We start from the raw sequence: 21,606 nt of genomic DNA on the forward strand, positions 1-21,606 counted from the left end.
AGTCCCAGTGCGTTCGAAGATCCGCCGAACTAACACCTTTCTTCTCCTCCCGTGAGCCGGTGACGCCAGAAGGGGGCCGGGCCGTGGTGGCTACAGGAGGGGGCCGGGCCACCGGCGGCGGCGGCCGCGGTGCCTGTGGAGAACTCCTCTCCTCCCGCGAGGCCGGCGGCGCCGGAAAGGGGCCGGGCCGCGGCGGACGCTGGAGGAGGGCGGGTCGTGGCTGGTGACAGCCGCAGGACGTGGGAGGGCGCCCTAGCTTCTTCCTCTTCTTCGGCACCTTTTCGCCGTGGGGGCGGGGGCGGAGGCATTCCTGGCGGTGCGGCTGCGAGAAGGGGCAGGCCGAGGCCGGTGGCGACCGCCGAAGGGGGCTCGAGAGAGGGCGGGCCGCGGTTGGCGGCGGCCGCGGTACGCCGTTTTCTTCTTCTTCTTCTTCTTCGGGGGGATGGGGGATCAGGAGAGGCGGGGCATTTTTGGTATTTTATTTTAAAATAAAAGGGGCTCGGGAATTATAGTTTAGAAAGTTTCTGAACCGAATGTTTTTAGATTTAAACAACAAAGACTTTTTGTTACAGAGGAGCCTTCGAAAGGTTGGGAAAGTAATTTTCCTTTTTTTTTTTGACAAAAATCTTTCATGAATTAAGGCTGTGTTTTTCTACGTTTTTGTCTTCTGGCTTGGAAAACAGCGCTAGCTTTCAACTTGTTTGCACCGTTTTGCTTGTTGAGGTGCATAACTGTTTTGCTAAATCATTTTGAATTGACCTATATACATATACATATATATATATATATATATATATATATATATATATATATATATATATATATATATATATATATATATATATATATATACACACACATATACATATATATATGTACATATATATATATACATACATACATATACGTATATGTATATGTATGCATACATATATGTATATGTATGCATACATATATGTATAAGTATGCATACATATATGTATAAGTATATAGATATATATATATACATATACATATATATGTACATATATATATACATACATACATATATGTATATGTATATGTATGCATACATATATGTATATGTATGCATACATATATGTATATGTATGCATACATATATATATATATATATATAGATATCTATATATATATATATGTATGCATATATATATATATATATATATATATATATATATATATATATATATATATATATATATATATATATATATATATATATATATATATATATGTCTTTTTCGGACAAGAATTGCAGTGCTGGTAGAATAAGTATACGACGCAAAGAATTCGCCTAATGGAGGAATTTTCAACTTGACCTTTATAACCAACCCCTCCCTTCAAGCCAAGCTGTCTCAGTCGAAACCAGAATATAGAGATGACGAAGAATGGTAACAAAGATTATATACAGGATCTTACCAAAAATGAAAAAAATCTATATATAGGGTGGCTTGTGCAGTGGAATGGCAGCAAGAAGAGCCCTGGGTTGCGCATTCCCCCCAAAATCCAAGGATGCCTCTCTCGTATGCTCCGAGTTCGAATTCATTTTGGCCATTTGTTCTCGTCTTTCTTACTTTCTCTTCCATCTCGTTTTCCCTTCACCCTGCATCCGCTGCTACTACCACCTCACAGAACCTCACTGACTGGCAGGACCTTCTATCCTTCAAGTCTCTGCTGTCCGATCCCCTGGGATCCTTGGCCTCGTGGAACAACGAATCCCTCCATTTCTGTAACTGGTGGGGCATCACTTGCGGCAGCCGGCGGCACCCGCTACGGGTCACCGCCTTAGATCTCGACTCACAGGACCTCGCTGGTCCTATATCACCCTCCATAGCCAACCTCACCTTCCTTAGACGAATCAACCTCCCAAACAACCAACTCCATGGACGAGTCCCGCAAGAGCTCAGCCTTCTTCCTCGGCTTGAATACCTCAACCTTAGCACAAATTCACTTGAAGGAGAGATTCCATCCAATCTCAGTCACTGCCCCAACCTCAAGAGCCTGAGCATAACGAACAACATGGTTGAAGGAGAGATACCCAGGGAGTTCAGCTCCCATCGCAAGATCCAAATACTGAGTGCCAGCAACAACAATCTTACAGGTAGCATCCCAACTCTGCTGGGGAGTAGCCCCTCCCTCACTGTCGTTCGTCTACGAAATAATGGTCTTACAGGAGGCATCCCACCTTTTCTTGCAAATAGCTCATCCCTTATTGTTGTTGACCTTTCAAGCAACAGTCTCACGGGAGAAATCCCGCATTCACTTTTTAACAGTTCCTCCCTCCAAACCATCGATCTTTTTCACAACAAACTGACAGGTGGGATACCATCCTTCCTAATGATCCGTGCTTCTCCCCGCTTCGTTCTTCGTTTGTCATCTAACTCACTCTCAGGAAGCATCCCGCCATCGTTGGGAAACCTCTCCTCCCTCCTCTATCTTAACCTCAATGAAAACAACTTGGAGGGAAGTATTCCAGAAAGCTTAGGCAAGATTCCGGGCTTAGAACTGATCGATTTATCCACAAACTTCTTGTCCGGAAGAATGCCGCCACCTCTTTACAACCTCTCGTCACTAACTCTTTTGGGTGTGGGCACGAACCGGCTCTCCGGGACCCTGCCACCAGACATAGGCGTCACCCTTCCAAGCCTCCAATCTCTGATCACGCAATCCAACCTATTTCAAGGGCCTATCCCAGCTTCATTGTACAATGCTTCACATATTCAAATGCTTGATCTAGCCACGAACTCGTTCAACGGATTACTGTCCTCCAGTGTTGGATCCCTGAAAAATCTGGTCCACCTAAATCTTGGGGAGAATCAGCTCCAAGGCAATATTTGGAGCGTGCTCTCCTCTTTGACCAATTGTAGCCTTTTAGAAGGGTTGTATCTGGAAGACAATAAGCTTGGAGGCACTCTCCCAGCATCAGTAGGCAATCTCTCTACACGGCTAGAAAAGCTGATGGTAGGAGCAAACCAAATATCTGGGACCATACCAATTGAGATTGGAAACCTTGTCAACCTTACCGTTCTATTTCTAGATAATAATCTTTTTACAGGAAGTATCCCTCCTACCGTTGGAAGGCTTCGGAACTTAAATCTCCTAGACATGCATAGGAACAAAATTTCAGGCCCCATCCCATCTTCCATAGGAAACCTCACCCAGTTAAGCGAGCTGTACATGCAAGAGAACGAATTGAGCTGCAACATCCCTGCAAGCTTCGGATACTGTGGATATTTAAATATATTAAACCTTTCTCATAATGCACTTTCTGGATCTATACCGAAGGAACTTGTTGCTCTGTCCTCACTAACACGAGCTCTGGATTTGTCGCATAATAATCTCACTGGGTCCCTTCCCATGGAAGTGGGTGGCTTGATCAACCTCGCCTGCTTAAATGTCTCCAATAACCGGTTGTCAGGTGAAATTCCTGGCACTCTCGGTGCTTGTCAGCATTCGGAATACCTTCGCTTGGAAGGCAACTTCTTTCAAGGAAACATTCCACAATCATTCGTGAGCTTAAGAGGAGTCGAGGAGCTGGATCTTTCTCGAAACCACTTGTCCGGGCGAATTCCAGAATTCTTCGGGTCCTTTAGGTTTTTGCAGTATCTAAATTTGTCATTCAATTACTTCGAAGGCGAAGTGTGTCACGCCCCGAGCCCGAGGCGCGGCAGACGCCGCACGCCCGCACGGCGGGCCGCACAGGCGTGCAAGGCATCGGATCATATCAAAGCAGTTACAAATATTCAAAACTGACATAATTATTTAAATTGTTCAAAAGCGGTTTTACAAAATTTCTAATAACAAATGCTTACGTAAGTCAAATACTTTAATCAATCTAACTAAAGGACTAATAACTGAAGGAATCGTCGGAAAATCTAACGCACTCCTTAATCCCGTGAGATCAAGCCTCTGGATCTGAAAAATGAAAAAAATAGAATAATGAGCTACACTAGCCCAGTAAGCAACAAAATACCCCGGAGTGGGGTCAGAGCATATCAGATCAAAATACAGGATAATGTTTGAAACAAATCACAAATAATATCATTTTTGTTTTTATAAAACTCTGATATCATAGTCTCAACATGATAGGCTACGGCCACGTAACCCAGTGGCATGGGTTGCACAGAGTGCCAGAAACCACTATTGTTAGTCACCGGTGGAAACGGTGTCCAGAAACCACTATTCTAATCACCGGTGGCGCGGTGTCGAAACCGGTTTCTCACAGAATACAAGTCGACAGGTCCAACGTATAATCCCCATTGGCGGGGCCAGAGCAGAACAGAACAGATCATAGCCATGCTGAGAATACATATATATAAAAACAGATTTCATAAATTTTCCAGTCATAGTTTACGGATTTCAAAGCATAATTTTCAATTGAAATTTAACATGCCAGACCCATTTTACTAAATACAAAACATATTTCAGAATTTAATCTATTTATCAAATAATTTAGAAATCACACTCGAAGTATTAAGTTACTTACCTCTTCTCGCTTAATTCCTAATTCAGGCAGGCGGATCAGGTTCACCTGTTAACATTTAATTAATTTCATTATTAATTTCGGAGCTAAGCAAAACTAAAAATAATATTATTGGACACGGCCTAACAGGGCCCAGAGTTGGCCCATAATGGGCATGGCCCAATAGGGCCCACATCGAACACGGGCCAATGGGCCCGCATACCCCGGCCCAATAAGGCCCCCAAGGTTGGAATCTAATTGGTTCATTTATGCAATAAAAATTCATTGTAGAGACTAATACTTAATTACGGGGTACTATTCTATAATAAAACTTGAGTGAAGGGACTAAATAATATATTTTAGGACCTTTATGCAATAAATCTTTCTTATAGGGATCAAACATAAATTACAGAATACCCTTTTTTGAAATAATATACTGTCAAGGGCTTATCTGCAAAATTTCATTTATTGGCTAAACGGGTTCGGGTTTCGGGTCTGAACTGGATTTCGGATTTCGGGTCTAGACTGGGTTTCATCCTTTTTCTTTTTCTTTTTTTTTTTTTCAACCGGGCCCAAGTTGGGCCCACAGTGAACCGGGCCCAGGTCGGGCCCACAGGGCCCATGCTTGGCCCTGTTCGGCCCGTAGGGCCTTCTTCCTCCCCAACCCCCCCCACGGCAGGGAAAGACCGAGAGGGAGAGCGGAAGAGGAAGGGGGCGGCGGGATGGCCGGAGGCCACCCCTCGGTCGACGGCCAGCCGGCTGCGGGGACGGTCAGCGGCCGTTGCGGCAGCTAACGGGGAAGAAAAAGACCGAGAGAGATCTCGGTTTGGGGTCGAAACAGAGAGGGAAGTCGGGCTGTTCGGCATGGAATCAAGGGCAAAAGAGGAGGGAGGCTCACCGGCGGTCGACGGAGAGGCAGATCCCGGCCACGGCTGCTCGATCCGGTGGACAAGCGGCGGCGGTAGCAGTGCTTGGAACCGAGATGGATCTCGGAACAGAGGCAGGCCACGAGGGAGTCCGGGCGGCGCACGATCGGGAAGAGGATCCGGTAACCAAGGAGAGGAGGAGGAGGGAAGAGAGGAAGAGGAGGTGGAGTTTGGAGGTGCCCTAGGAAGGAGGGCTTGGTGGGTTTTATAACCCCATTTCAACAGCTCTCCGCCGCGAAAATCGCGGCGGTGGGGCGAAATCAACGGCCGCTCGTGCGGCCGTGGGGTGGCCGCGGAATGACCGCGGGGCTGCCGCGTAACGCCCGCGGCGCCCGGCCCTCGCTGCGCCCGAAGAAGCCGGAGGGGATCGCGTCTGCGATCCCCTGCTCTGGCTCCTTCCAAAAAAAGGAAAACGGGGCTGAAGTCGGCTGGGGCTGCCGACTTCAGCCCGTATCTCACATTCTCTCCCCCTTAAAAAAATTTCGTCCTCGAAATTTAAGAGATCTAGGCCTTTCAGATGCTCAGCCCATTGAGTAATATAAATCCAAGATCTCATTCTCCTCGATCAAAATCAGTGTGATAGATAGCTTTGGATCAACTATCAAAAATTCATAAGACTCGCAAGATTAACACTAGATAAGTGATTGACTAAAATCTCATATTGAAATTATCATCTTGATGCATGTTCACTCGAGATTGGATCAGGATCGATTCACAACAGGATTGATTAAAATTAGTTGTGTTTGGGATAGAACTTGAAATGAAATAGATCTCATACACTTATCATGGTAGTGTGCTGATCCCTCAAAGGATAATGACCATCCTTAGAGTCAAATCATTAGATAGCTAAGAATGTAATTCACAAAATGAACATGCACTGATGATCATTAGATAGCAACAGTCTATCTCAAAAATAATTTGCATCAAATCACAAGAGCAGGTCTGAGAAGGCAAAGTATTGATACCATGATTCAATATGCCACAAAGCTTTTAACTTAAACTTATAAATCATAAGATGGGAGCAGATAATGCATGGTTTATTCAGATACTTAACAAATTAGACCATATTTGGTCAACAATCAACTAACCTGAGTCATGATACGCTCAAATTATTATTTTCTTAGCATAAACAAACATAGCAAAGTTTATCCAGGAGATAACATAATCATATCATGATTGACCTGAGAATCAATAGTATTCACCTTTCCTTATTAACAAAATCTTTCATTATTGAACAACAGTCTTTCATCATAACATGTTACCAAAACACAGTCAATATTTTTGACCAGTTTAAATTTACTCAGTCCATCAAATTTCCGCTGCGCAACTCAGATCAATATTCTCCAAAATTTCTTAATGATCCCAGATCATCAACATTTTTTTTTTTTATAATATCCAAGCAAAATTTTATCCTTGCTTTCCAAGTACACTAGGTCATGATTAACCCCTGAGATAGTTGTCGTATTTGTACCATCATATAATCAAGTAATCATATTCTAGATCCAAATTTGAACTAAGCCAATTCTAGTTTTCCTTGACAATTCCATTATACAAGTTAATATTTATTCTAAGCTTTGATAATTAAAAGATTCTAGATTAGCTTACTCAGGAGCCTAGTCAATCAACCTGAATCTTTTCTTTAGGCTAAACTTATTTGGGCCTCTTATGAAATCCCACTTGCATTTCTCATATAGTGAGACAAAATTCATAATCAACTCATGGCCTTGATTTATAAATATTTAATTCACAAGAATCTAATAATCTAGTTCAAAGATTTACAAAAATTTCCACCAAGATATAAGCTCTATGATTTTACATCGAGATCAACTCCTTAAATAAGTAAAATATTTTTATTTGCAATACTGCAAACATTTTGGGATCTTGTAAATCTACGAGACTTAGAGAATCTACTAATAACACAATGATATCCATATCGATCAATGTCAAAAGTACTATACTTTCCAACGATCTTTTTTTTTTTTTTTTAACAAGAAAAAGCATCAAAAAATTTTCCAAATCAAACAAGTCCTATTTTCGACCAATCCAAAAACATTTTAATCCACCAATATTTTCAAGATTTACTTACCATCAAAATATCAATCTTAATTGTTTCAAGTCTCAAGTAGAGCCAAATAAGAACTCTTAAGTCTCATCCCCAAGTATATTTTCCTTCCATATACGAGCTCCATGCATGATCCACATACAGATTTCAATGAATATTTTCTAGTCCAAGCTTTAAACATCTTTTTATAGATGAATCTTAAATTGCTACCAAAATAATTAACTTCAACTAGAAGCAATATCCACAGTGCCTGATATCAAGTTAAACTTTCCAAATAATTACATTGCACGATAATATCTCATGATTAATATTCCTTCACTTAATTTAGTCAAAATCTAATTAATCATTGAAATACAAATTGCTCAAAAAAAACTCTCAGAATAACTTATTCACACTTTGGTTACAGCCATAATTAGGTTGCATTTTAATTTTAGCATTTCAAAATTCTGATAAAATAATATAAATTTATCAATAGCAAAAGCAAATAAATATCTTCGTCTAATGGCCTAATGTCCACCCATCTCTCAAACTTTCCGACGAATCCTAAAGATCCTAAAACTTAAGCTCCATCAGAATTATTTCAAACACAATCCCTAGGAATCTGAAACCTGAGCTCTGATACCACCAAATCTGTCACGCCCCGAGCCCGAGGCGCGGCAGACGCCGCACGCCCGCACGGCGGGCCGCACAGGCGTGCAAGGCATCGGATCATATCAAAGCAGTTACAAATATTCAAAACTGACATAATTATTTAAATTGTTCAAAAGCGGTTTTACAAAATTTCTAATAACAAATGCTTACGTAAGTCAAATACTTTAATCAATCTAACTAAAGGACTAATAACTGAAGGAATCGTCGGAAAATCTAACGCACTCCTCAATCCCGTGAGATCAAGCCTCTGGATCTGAAAAATGAAAAAAATAGAATAATGAGCTATACTAGCCCAGTAAGCAACAAAATACCCCGGAGTGGGGTCAGAGCATATCAGATCAAAATACAGGATAATGTTTGAAACAAATCACAAATAATATCATTTTTGTTTTTATAAAACTCTGATATCATAGTCTCAACATGATAGGCTACGGCCACGTAACCCAGTGGCATGGGTTGCACAGAGTGCCAGAAACCACTATTGTTAGTCACCGGTGGAAACGGTGTCCAGAAACCACTATTCTAATCACCGGTGGCGCGGTGTCGAAACCGGTTTCTCACAGAATACAAGTCGACAGGTCCAACGTATAATCCCCATTGGCGGGGCCAGAGCAGAACAGAACAGATCATAGCCATGCTGAGAATACATATATATAAAAACAGATTTCATAAATTTTCCAGTCATAGTTTACGGATTTCAAAGCATAATTTTCAATTGAAATTTAACATGCCAGACCCATTTTACTAAATACAAAACATATTTCAGAATTTAATCTATTTATCAAATAATTTAGAAATCACACTCGAAGTATTAAGTTACTTACCTCTTCTCGCTTAATTCCTAATTCAGGCAGGCGGATCAGGTTCACCTGTTAACATTTAATTAATTTCATTATTAATTTCGGAGCTAAGCAAAACTAAAAATAATATTATTGGACACGGCCTAACAGGGCCCAGAGTTGGCCCATAATGGGCATGGCCCAATAGGGCCCACATCGAACACGGGCCAATGGGCCCGCATACCCCGGCCCAATAAGGCCCCCAAGGTTGGAATCTAATTGGTTCATTTATGCAATAAAAATTCATTGTAGAGACTAATACTTAATTACGGGGTACTATTCTATAATAAAACTTGAGTGAAGGGACTAAATAATATATTTTAGGACCTTTATGCAATAAATCTTTCTTATAGGGATCAAACATAAATTACAGAATACCCTTTTTTGAAATAATATACTGTCAAGGGCTTATCTGCAAAATTTCATTTATTGGCTAAACGGGTTCGGGTTTCGGGTCTGAACTGGATTTCGGATTTCGGGTCTAGACTGGGTTTCATCCTTTTTCTTTTTCTTTTTTTTTTTTCAACCGGGCCCAAGTTGGGCCCACAGTGAACCGGGCCCAGGTCGGGCCCACAGGGCCCATGCTTGGCCCTGTTCGGCCCGTAGGGCCTTCTTCCTCCCCAACCCCCCCCCCACGGCAGGGAAAGACCGAGAGGGAGAGCGGAAGAGGAAGGGGGCGGCGGGATGGCCGGAGGCCACCCCTCGGTCGACGGCCAGCCGGCTGCGGGGACGGTCAGCGGCCGTTGCGGCAGCTAACGGGGAAGAAAAAGACCGAGAGAGATCTCGGTTTGGGGTCGAAACAGAGAGGGAAGTCGGGCTGTTCGGCATGGAATCAAGGGCAAAAGAGGAGGGAGGCTCACCGGCGGTCGACGGAGAGGCAGATCCCGGCCACGGCTGCTCGATCCGGTGGACAAGCGGCGGCGGTAGCAGTGCTTGGAACCGAGATGGATCTCGGAACAGAGGCAGGCCACGAGGGAGTCCGGGCGGCGCACGATCGGGAAGAGGATCCGGTAACCAAGGAGAGGAGGAGGAGGGAAGAGAGGAAGAGGAGGTGGAGTTTGGAGGTGCCCTAGGAAGGAGGGCTTGGTGGGTTTTATAACCCCATTTCAACAGCTCTCCGCCGCGAAAATCGCGGCGGTGGGGCGAAATCAACGGCCGCTCGTGCGGCCATGGGGTGGCCGCAGAATGACCGCGGGGCTGCCGCGTAACGCCCGCGGCGCCCGGCCCTCGCTGCGCCCGAAGAAGCCGGAGGGGATCGCGTCTGCGATCCCCTGCTCTGGCTCCTTCCAAAAAAAGGAAAACGGGGCTAAGTCGGCTGGGGCTGCCGACTTCAGCCCGTATCTCACATTCTCTCCCCCTTAAAAAAATTTCGTCCTCGAAATTTAAGAGATCTAGGCCTTTCAGATGCTCAGCCCATTGAGTAATATAAATCCAAGATCTCATTCTCCTCGATCAAAATCAGTGTGATAGATAGCTTTGGATCAACTATCAAAAATTCATAAGACTCGCAAGATTAACACTAGATAAGTGATTGACTAAAATCTCATATTGAAATTATCATCTTGATGCATGTTCACTCGAGATTGGATCAGGATCGATTCACAACAGGATTGATTAAAATTAGTTGTGTTTCGGATAGAACTTGAAATGAAATAGATCTCATACACTTATCATGGTAGTGTGCTGATCCCTCAAAGGATAATGACCATCCTTAGAGTCAAATCATTAGATAGCTAAGAATGTAATTCACAAAATGAACATGCACTGATGATCATTAGATAGCAACAGTCTATCTCAAAAATAATTTGCATCAAATCACAAGAGCAGGTCTGAGAAGGCAAAGTATTGATACCATGATTCAATATGCCACAAAGCTTTTAACTAAAACTTATAAATCATAAGATGGGAGCAGATAATGCATGGTTTATTCAGATACTTAACAAATTAGACCATATTTGGTCAACAATCAACTAACCTGAGTCATGATACGCTCAAATTATTATTTTCTTAGCATAAACAAACATAGCAAAGTTTATCCAGGAGATAACATAATCATATCATGATTGACCTGAGAATCAATAGTATTCACCTTTCCTTATTAACAAAATATTTCATTATTGAACAACAGTCTTTCATCATAACATGTTACCAAAACACAGTCAATATTTTTGACCAGTTTAAATTTACTCAGTCCATCAAATTTCCGCTGCGCAACTCAGATCAATATTCTCCAAAATTTCTTAATGATCCCAGATCATCAACATTTTTTTTTTTTATAATATCCAAGCAAAATTTTATCCTTGCTTTCCAAGTACACTAGGTCATGATTAACCCTTGAGATAGTTGTCGTATTTGTACCATCATATAATCAAGTAATCATATTCTAGATCCAAATTTGAACTAAGCCAATTCTAGTTTCCCTTGACAATTCCATTATACAAGTTAATATTTATTCTAAGCTTTGATAATTAAAAGATTCTAGATTAGCTTACTCAGGAGCCTAGTCAATCAACCTGAATCTTTTCTTTAGGCTAAACTTATTTGGGCCTCTTATGAAATCCCACTTGCATTTCTCATATAGTGAGACAAAATTCATAATCAACTCATGGCCTTGATTTATAAATATTTAATTCACAAGAATCTAATAATCTAGTTCAAAGATTTACAAAAATTTCCACCAAGATATAAGCTCTATGATTTTACATCGAGATCAACTCCTTAAATAAGTAAAATATTTTTATTTGCAATACTGCAAACATTTTGGGATCTTGTAAATCTGCGAGACTTAGAGAATCTACTAATAACACAATGATATCCATATCGATCAATGTCAAAAGTACTATACTTTCCAACGATCTTTTTTTTTTTTTTTTTTTACAAGGAAAAGCATCAAAAAATTTTCCAAATCAAACAAGTCCTATTTTCGACCAATCCAAAAACATTTTAATCCACCAATATTTTCAAGATTTACTTACCATCAAAATATCAATCTTAATTGTTTCAAGTCTCAAGTAGAGCCAAATAAGAACTCTTAAGTCTCATCCCCAAGTATATTTTCCTTCCATATACGAGCTCCATGCATGATCCACATACAGATTTCAATGAATATTTTCTAGTCCAAGCTTTAAACATCTTTTTATAGATGAATCTTAAATTGCTACCAAAATAATTAACTTCAACTAGAAGCAATATCCACAGTGCCTGATATCAAGTTAAACTTCCCAAATAATTACATTGCACGATAATATCTCATGATTAATATTCCTTCACTTAATTTAGTCAAAATCTAATTAATCATTGAAATACAAATTGCTCAAAAAAAACTCTCAGAATAACTTATTCACACTTTGGTTACAGCCATAATTAGGTTGCATTTTAATTTTAGCATTTCAAAATTCTGATAAAATAATATAAATTTATCAATAGCAAAAGCAAATAAATATCTTCGTCTAATGGCCTAATGTCCACCCATCTCTCAAACTTTCCGACGAATCCTAAAGATCCTAAAACTTAAGCTCCATCAGAATTATTTCAAACACAATCCCTAGGAATCTGAAACCTGAGCTCTGATACCACCAAATCTGTCACGCCCCGAGCCCGAGGCGCGGCAGACGCCGCACGCCCGCACGGCGGGCCGCACAGGCGTGCAAGGCATCGGATCATATCAAAGCAGTTACAAATATTCAAAACTGACATAATTATTTAAATTGTTCAAAAGCGGTTTTACAAAATTTCTAATAACAAATGCTTACGTAAGTCAAATACTTTAATCAATCTAACTAAAGGACTAATAACTGAAGGAATCGTCGGAAAATCTAACGCACTCCTCAATCCCGTGAGATCAAGCCTCTGGATCTGAAAAATGAAAAAAATAGAATAATGAGCTACACTAGCCCAGTAAGCAACAAAATACCCCGGAGTGGGGTCAGAGCATATCAGATCAAAATACAGGATAATGTTTGAAACAAATCACAAATAATATCATTTTTGTTTTTATAAAACTCTGATATCATAGTCTCAACATGATAGGCTACGGCCACGTAACCCAGTGGCATGGGTTGCACAGAGTGCCAGAAACCACTATTGTTAGTCACCGGTGGAAACGGTGTCCAGAAACCACTATTCTAATCACCGGTGGCGCGATGTCGAAACCGGTTTCTCACAGAATACAAGTCGACAGGTCCAACGTATAATCCCCATTGGCGGGGCCAGAGCAGAACAGAACAGATCATAGCCATGCTGAGAATACATATATATAAAAACAGATTTCATAAATTTTCCAGTCATAGTTTACGGATTTCAAAGCATAATTTTCAATTGAAATTTAACATGCCAGACCCATTTTACTAAATACAAAACATATTTCAGAATTTAATCTATTTATCAAATAATTTAGAAATCACACTCGAAGTATTAAGTTACTTACCTCTTCTCGCTTAATTCCTAATTCAGGCAGGCGGATCAGGTTCACCTGTTAATATTTAATTAATTTCATTATTAATTTCGGAGCTAAGCAAAACTAAAAATAATATTATTGGACACGGCCTAACAGGGCCCAGAGTTGGCCCATAATGGGCATGGCCCAATAGGGCCCACATCGAACACGGGCCAATGGGCCCGCATACCCCGGCCCAATAAGGCCCCCAAGGTTGGAATCTAATTGGTTCATTTATGCAATAAAAATTCATTGTAGAGACTAATACTTAATTACGGGGTACTATTCTATAATAAAACTTGAGTGAAGGGACTAAATAATATATTTTAGGACCTTTATGCAATAAATCTTTCTTATAGGGATCAAACATAAATTACAGAATACCCTTTTTTGAAATAATATACTGTCAAGGGCTTATCTGCAAAATTTCATTTATTGGCTAAACGGGTTCGGGTTTCGGGTCTGAACTGGATTTCGGATTTCGGGTCTAGACTGGGTTTCATCCTTTTTCTTTTTCTTTTTTTTTTTTCAACCGGGCCCAAGTTGGGCCCACAGTGAACCGGGCCCAGGTCGGGCCCACAGGGCCCATGCTTGGCCCTGTTCGGCCCGTAGGGCCTTCTTCCTCCCCAACCCCCCCCACGGCAGGGAAAGACCGAGAGGGAGAGCGGAAGAGGAAGGGGGCGGCGGGATGGCCGGAGGCCACCCCTCGGTCGACGGCCAGCCGGCTGCGGGGACGGTCAGCGGCCGTTGCGGCAGCTAACGGGGAAGAAAAAGACCGAGAGAGATCTCGGTTTGGGGTCGAAACAGAGAGGGAAGTCGGGCTGTTCGGCATGGAATCAAGGGCAAAAGAGGAGGGAGGCTCACCGGCGGTCGACGGAGAGGCAGATCCCGGCCACGGCTGCTCGATCCGGTGGACAAGCGGCGGCGGTAGCAGTGCTTGGAACCGAGATGGATCTCGGAACAGAGGCAGGCCACGAGGGAGTCCGGGCGGCGCACGATCGGGAAGAGGATCCGGTAACCAAGGAGAGGAGGAGGAGGGAAGAGAGGAAGAGGAGGTGGAGTTTGGAGGTGCCCTAGGAAGGAGGGCTTGGTGGGTTTTATAACCCCATTTCAACAGCTCTCCGCCGCGAAAATCGCGGCGGTGGGGCGAAATCAACGGCCGCTCGTGCGGCCGTGGGGTGGCCGCGGAATGACCGCGGGGCTGCCGCGTAACGCCCGCGGCGCCCGGCCCTCGCTGCGCCCGAAGAAGCCGGAGGGGATCGCGTCTGCGATCCCCTGCTCTGGCTCCTTCCAAAAAAAGGAAAACGGGGCTGAAGTCGGCTGGGGCTGCCGACTTCAGCCCGTATCTCACATTCTCTCCCCCTTAAAAAAATTTCGTCCTCGAAATTTAAGAGATCTAGGCCTTTCAGATGCTCAGCCCATTGAGTAATATAAATCCAAGATCTCATTCTCCTCGATCAAAATCAGTGTGATAGATAGCTTTGGATCAACTATCAAAAATTCATAAGACTCGCAAGATTAACACTAGATAAGTGATTGACTAAAATCTCATATTGAAATTATCATCTTGATGCATGTTCACTCGAGATTGGATCAGGATCGATTCACAACAGGATTGATTAAAATTAGTTGTGTTTGGGATAGAACTTGAAATGAAATAGATCTCATACACTTATCATGGTAGTGTGCTGATCCCTCAAAGGATAATGACCATCCTTAGAGTCAAATCATTAGATAGCTAAGAATGTAATTCACAAAATGAACATGCACTGATGATCATTAGATAGCAACAGTCTATCTCAAAAATAATTTGCATCAAATCACAAGAGCAGGTCTGAGAAGGCAAAGTATTGATACCATGATTCAATATGCCACAAAGCTTTTAACTTAAACTTATAAATCATAAGATGGGAGCAGATAATGCATGGTTTATTCAGATACTTAACAAATTAGACCATATTTGGTCAACAATCAACTAACCTGAGTCATGATACGCTCAAATTATTATTTTCTTAGCATAAACAAACATAGCAAAGTTTATCCAGGAGATAACATAATCATATCATGATTGACCTGAGAATCAATAGTATTCACCTTTCCTTATTAACAAAATCTTTCATTATTGAACAACAGTCTTTCATCATAACATGTTACCAAAACACAGTCAATATTTTTGACCAGTTTAAATTTACTCAGTCCATCAAATTTCCGCTGCGCAACTCAGATCAATATTCTCCAAAATTTCTTAATGATCCCAGATCATCAACATTTTTTTTTTTTATAATATCCAAGCAAAATTTTATCCTTGCTTTCCAAGTACACTAGGTCATGATTAACCCTTGAGATAGTTGTCGTATTTGTACCATCATATAATCAAGTAATCATATTCTAGATCCAAATTTGAACTAAGCCAATTCTAGTTTCCCTTGACAATTCCATTATACAAGTTAATATTTATTCTAAGCTTTGATAATTAAAAGATTCTAGATTAGCTTACTCAGGAGCCTAGTCAATCAACCTGAATCTTTTCTTTAGGCTAAACTTATTTGGGCCTCTTATGAAATCCCACTTGCATTTCTCATATAGTGAGACAAAATTCATAATCAACTCATGGCCTTGATTTATAAATATTTAATTCACAAGAATCTAATAATCTAGTTCAAAGATTTACAAAAATTTCCACCAAGATATAAGCTCTATGATTTTACATCGAGATCAACTCCTTAAATAAGTAAAATATTTTTATTTGCAATACTGCAAACATTTTGGGATCTTGTAAATCTACGAGACTTAGAGAATCTACTAATAACACAATGATATCCATATCGATCAATGTCAAAAGTACTATACTTTCCAACGATCTTTTTTTTTTTTTTTTTTTACAAGGAAAAGCATCAAAAAATTTTCCAAATCAAACAAGTCCTATTTTCGACCAATCCAAAAACATTTTAATCCACCAATATTTTCAAGATTTACTTACCATCAAAATATCAATCTTAATTGTTTCAAGTCTCAAGTAGAGCCAAATAAGAACTCTTAAGTCTCATCCCCAAGTATATTTTCCTTCCATATACGAGCTCCATGCATGATCCACATACAGATTTCAATGAATATTTTCTAGTCCAAGCTTTAAACATCTTTTTATAGATGAATCTTAAATTGCTACCAAAATAATTAACTTCAACTAGAAGCAATATCCACAGTGCCTGATATCAAGTTAAACTTCCCAAATAATTACATTGCACGATAATATCTCATGATTAATATTCCTTCACTTAATTTAGTCAAAATCTAATTAATCATTGAAATACAAATTGCTCAAAAAAAACTCTCAGAATAACTTATTCACACTTTGGTTACAGCCATAATTAGGTTGCATTTTAATTTTAGCATTTCAAAATTCTGATAAAATAATATAAATTTATCAATAGCAAAAGCAAATAAATATCTTCGTCTAATGGCCTAATGTCCACCCATCTCTCAAACTTTCCGACGAATCCTAAAGATCCTAAAACTTAAGCTCCATCAGAATTATTTCAAACACAATCCCTAGGAATCTGAAACCTGAGCTCTGATACCACCAAATCTGTCACGCCCCGAGCCCGAGGCGCGGCAGACGCCGCACGCCCGCACGGCGGGCCGCACAGGCGTGCAAGGCATCGGATCATATCAAAGCAGTTACAAATATTCAAAACTGACATAATTATTTAAATTGTTCAAAAGCGGTTTTACAAAATTTCTAATAACAAATGCTTACGTAAGTCAAATACTTTAATCAATCTAACTAAAGGACTAATAACTGAAGGAATCGTCGGAAAATCTAACGCACTCCTCAATCCCGTGAGATCAAGCCTCTGGATCTGAAAAATGAAAAAAATAGAATAATGAGCTACACTAGCCCAGTAAGCAACAAAATACCCCGGAGTGGGGTCAGAGCATATCAGATCAAAATACAGGATAATGTTTGAAACAAATCACAAATAATATCATTTTTGTTTTTATAAAACTCTGATATCATAGTCTCAACATGATAGGCTACGGCCACGTAACCCAGTGGCATGGGTTGCACAGAGTGCCAGAAACCACTATTGTTAGTCACCGGTGGAAACGGTGTCCAGAAACCACTATTCTAATCACCGGTGGCGCGATGTCGAAACCGGTTTCTCACAGAATACAAGTCGACAGGTCCAACGTATAATCCCCATTGGCGGGGCCAGAGCAGAACAGAACAGATCATAGCCATGCTGAGAATACATATATATAAAAAAGATTTCATAAATTTTCCAGTCATAGTTTACGGATTTCAAAGCATAATTTTCAATTGAAATTTAACATGCCAGACCCATTTTACTAAATATAAAACATATTTCAGAATTTAATCTATTTATCAAATAATTTAGAAATCACACTCGAAGTATTAAGTTACTTACCTCTTCTCGCTTAATTCCTAATTCAGGCAGGCGGATCAGGTTCACCTGTTAACATTTAATTAATTTCATTATTAATTTCGGAGCTAAGCAAAACTAAAAATAATATTATTGGACACGGCCTAACAGGGCCCAGAGTTGGACCATAATGGGCATGGCCCAATAGGGCCCACATCGAACACGGGCCAATGGGCCCGCATACCCCGGCCCAATAAGGCCCCCAAGGTTGGAATCTAATTGGTTCATTTATGCAATAAAAATTCATTGTAGAGACTAATACTTAATTACGGGGTACTATTCTATAATAAAACTTGAGTGAAGGGACTAAATAATATATTTTAGGACCTTTATGCAATAAATCTTTCTTATAGGGATCAAACATAAATTACAGAATATCCTTTTTTGAAATAATATACTGTCAAGGGCTTATCTGCAAAATTTCATTTATTGGCTAAACGGGTTCGGGTTTCGGGTCTGAACTGGATTTCGGATTTCGGGTCTAGACTGGGTTTCATCCTTTTTCTTTTTCTTTTTTTTTTCAACCGGGCCCAAGTTGGGCCCACAGTGAACCGGGCCCAGGTCGGGCCCACAGGGCCCATGCTTGGCCCTGTTCGGCCCGTAGGGCCTTCTTCCTCCCCAACCCCCCCCACGGCAGGGAAAGACCGAGAGGGAGAGCGGAAGAGGAAGGGGGCGGCGGGATGGCCGGAGGCCACCCCTCGGTCGACGGCCAGCCGGCTGCGGGGACGGTCAGCGGCCGCTGCGGCAGCTAACGGGGAAGAAAAAGACCGAGAGAGATCTCGGTTTGGGGTCGAAACAGAGAGGGAAGTCGGGCTGTTCGGCATGGAATCAAGGGCAAAAGAGGAGGGAGGCTCACCGGCGGTCGACGGAGAGGCAGATCCCGGCCACGGCTGCTCGATCCGGTGGACAAGCGGCGGCGGTAGCAGTGCTTGGAACCGAGATGGATCTCGGAACAGAGGCAGGCCACGAGGGAGTCCGGGCGGCGCACGATCGGGAAGAGGATCCGGTAACCAAGGTGAGGAGGAGGAGGGAAGAGAGGAAGAGGAGGTGGAGTTTGGAGGTGCCCTAGGAAGGAGGGCTTGGTGGGTTTTATAACCCCATTTCAACAGCTCTCCGCCGCGAAAATCGCGGCGGTGGGGCGAAATCAACGGCCGCTCGTGCGGCCGTGGGGTGGCCGCGGAATGACCGCGGGGCTACCGCGTAACGCCCGCGGCGCCCGGCCCTCGCTGCGCCCGAAGAAGCCGGAGGGGATCGCGTCTGCGATCCCCTGCTCTGGCTCCTTCCAAAAAAAGGAAAACGGGGCTGAAGTCGGCTGGGGCTGCCGACTTCAGCCCGTATCTCACAAAGTGCCTAAGGATGGCGTCTTTGGCAATTCAAGTGAGATTTTTGTCGATGGGAACAAGAGGCTTTGTGGAGGTGATCCAAAGTTGCAACTACCACCATGCTCTGTCCAAGCCTCCAAAAGAAATCTATCCAAGATAATAATCATAATTATTGCAGTTGTTGCGGCAATCTTATTCTTGTGTTTTCTGGTAATTTTTTTGCAACTGAGAAAGGGACGTGAAATATCTCCATCTGTGCCCTCCCTGGAAGAAGGGTTCAAAATGATATCTTACACTGATATCTTCAGAGCTACCGGTGGATTCTCTTCAGCCAATTTGGTGGGTACTGGAAGTTTTGGTTCTGTATATAAAGGGAGATTGGATTGTGAAGAGAAGTTCGTTGCCGTGAAGGTATTCAACATTCAACGAGTTGGAGCTCTGAAGAGTTTTAAAGCCGAATGTGAAATCATAAGAAATGTTCGTCACAACAATCTCGTTAGAATCATCACTTCATGCTCGAGTGTGGACTCTACTGGTAATGATTTCAAAGCTCTAATCTTCGAGTACATGCCTAATGGGAGTTTGGATGAGTGGTTGCATCCCAAAGCTCAAGAGTGTCATCAGACAAGAAAGTTAAACCTGAGTCAAAGGTTGAACATTGCCCTTGATGTGGCGCTCTATATTATCTACATCACAGCATTGCAGTGCCAGCGATTCACGGTGATATAAAGCCAAGCAATGTTCTTCTTGACAATGACATGACTGCCCACTTGGGTGATTTTGGGCTTGCAAGGTTCCTCTCTACTTCGGGCTCCACGGCATCCGAAAATTCAACAAGCTTAATGGGGATAAAAGGAACGATTGGATATGTTGCACCAGGTAAGAATCGCATACACTCTCTTCTTATTATTCTCATCTCAATAATTTCTTTTGTGAGGGAAATTTTCATACCCATAATTTAAATATAGATGCTACGGATCTAGTAGCAGCCTAAACCCTTCTCATATACAAAACTACTATCCATAAAAGCTAAGGAAGATATGCATTCTTTGGAGATTAGTCCCCGCCAGTGTATCATAAAAAAATAATTAACCTGAGAGAACATGTAATGACTCAGGATCCTGCCTATAAAGACTTGTTTGAAGATATTATTTGAATTTCGGTACTCTATTAAACATTTATTATCTCATAAATGTATACAATATTGACTCCTCGAAGAAATTCCTGGCTCCATCCCTGCCAATTTACCAATTATGGTTCTTTTCAATTCTCTTTTTTAAGCAATATCCTGTGTTTGTGCATATTAATTTTCATATAATTAAATGTGCCATTAAAATGCAGAATATGCAATGGGCAGCCAGATATCCACACAGGGAGACGTGTATAGCTATGGAATACTATTGCTAGAGATGCTTACAGGAAAGAAGCCTACAAATGACATGTTTAAGGATGGCTTAAACCTTCATAAATTTGTCGATATGGCTTTCCCAGAAAGAGTCACGGAGATTTTGGATCCACAAAATTTGCAAGATGAAAATGAAGAAGTTGATGGCAACATTAGAAATGAAGATTTTAGTAGAATGCGACTGAGGAGATGCGTAATTTCATTGATTAGAATTGGTCTCTTGTGCGCCAAGGAATCACCGAATGAACGACCGAGAATGCAAGATGTCACCACTAAAGTTCGTGCGGCCAAAGAAATGTTATCAGTAGTCGAAATTATTGAAGAGGAAGCAAATTTGCCTGCATGAATGGGAGTGCACTATATATTCGGGTTATCGATGTTTAATAAAAGAGCATGTTGTAACTATTGCACATTTTCTAGGTTCGTCTGCTTCTTTTTTCTATTCCTTTTCGCAAATAAGTGTGCCTTGTCATCATATTATGTACTTAATTAAGCTACCATTGCCTGGGACTAATTTGAAGTTTTCAGGAAAGAACAAATGAAGTTATTCAAGTAGAGATTTGTGTCAACGTCTATGAATGAAATAAATTTCAAGAATCCGACAAAAGAAAAGTGTTTGGGCTCAATTTTCGTTTTTCTTGCCCCAACTTGATTAAATCAAGTTTTTTTTAGATGTTCAACACATAGTTGAATCAAGTTTGTTGTTCTTTTAATGAAGAGAAAAGATTGGACAAGGTCCAACAAAAATATGGATGAATTAAGATAGATGTGATACAGTTTTGTTTTAGTGCAAAGTTTTCGAGTTTGAGTTCCGTAAAAAGTGACATCGGTTATAGTTTGAAGTCCACAGTCATTTTCAATCTTAGGGGCGCACAACCAAGCACTTGCACGGTTGGTACCACCCTTTGCCACCAACGAGGGGTTTGATTCCATTGACGCAAATTAACATAGCCTAATTGCCAAAGTGCAAGGCAGGTCGGCCGAAAGCTGAGGAGTAGCTTCCGAGATTCGACAGACCAAAATTACAACTCCAGAAAG

General features: G+C 41.4%; 2 protein-coding genes across 2 annotated transcripts; both read left to right on the plus strand.

The window, feature by feature from the left end:
- Nucleotides 1–1,533: 1,533 nt before the first annotated feature.
- LOC120113135 (putative receptor-like protein kinase At3g47110) lies at nucleotides 1,534–21,116 on the plus strand. Its single transcript, XM_039133955.1, has 3 exons — nucleotides 1,534–3,660; nucleotides 19,188–20,042; nucleotides 20,505–21,116. The coding sequence occupies exons 1-2, from the start codon at nucleotides 1,534–1,536 to the stop codon at nucleotides 19,890–19,892; spliced, it is 2,832 nt and encodes a 943-aa protein (XP_038989883.1). The 3' UTR covers nucleotides 19,893–20,042; nucleotides 20,505–21,116.
- LOC103722162 (receptor kinase-like protein Xa21) lies at nucleotides 19,922–20,914 on the plus strand. The gene is made up of 2 exons (XM_026810421.2): nucleotides 19,922–20,042; nucleotides 20,505–20,914. The coding sequence occupies exons 1-2, from the start codon at nucleotides 19,922–19,924 to the stop codon at nucleotides 20,912–20,914; spliced, it is 531 nt and encodes a 176-aa protein (XP_026666222.2).
- Nucleotides 21,117–21,606: the final 490 nt, after the last annotated feature.

Source organism: Phoenix dactylifera, chromosome 14 (genome assembly GCF_009389715.1).
Source record: "Phoenix dactylifera cultivar Barhee BC4 chromosome 14, palm_55x_up_171113_PBpolish2nd_filt_p, whole genome shotgun sequence".
NCBI lineage: Eukaryota > Viridiplantae > Streptophyta > Magnoliopsida > Arecales > Arecaceae > Phoenix > Phoenix dactylifera.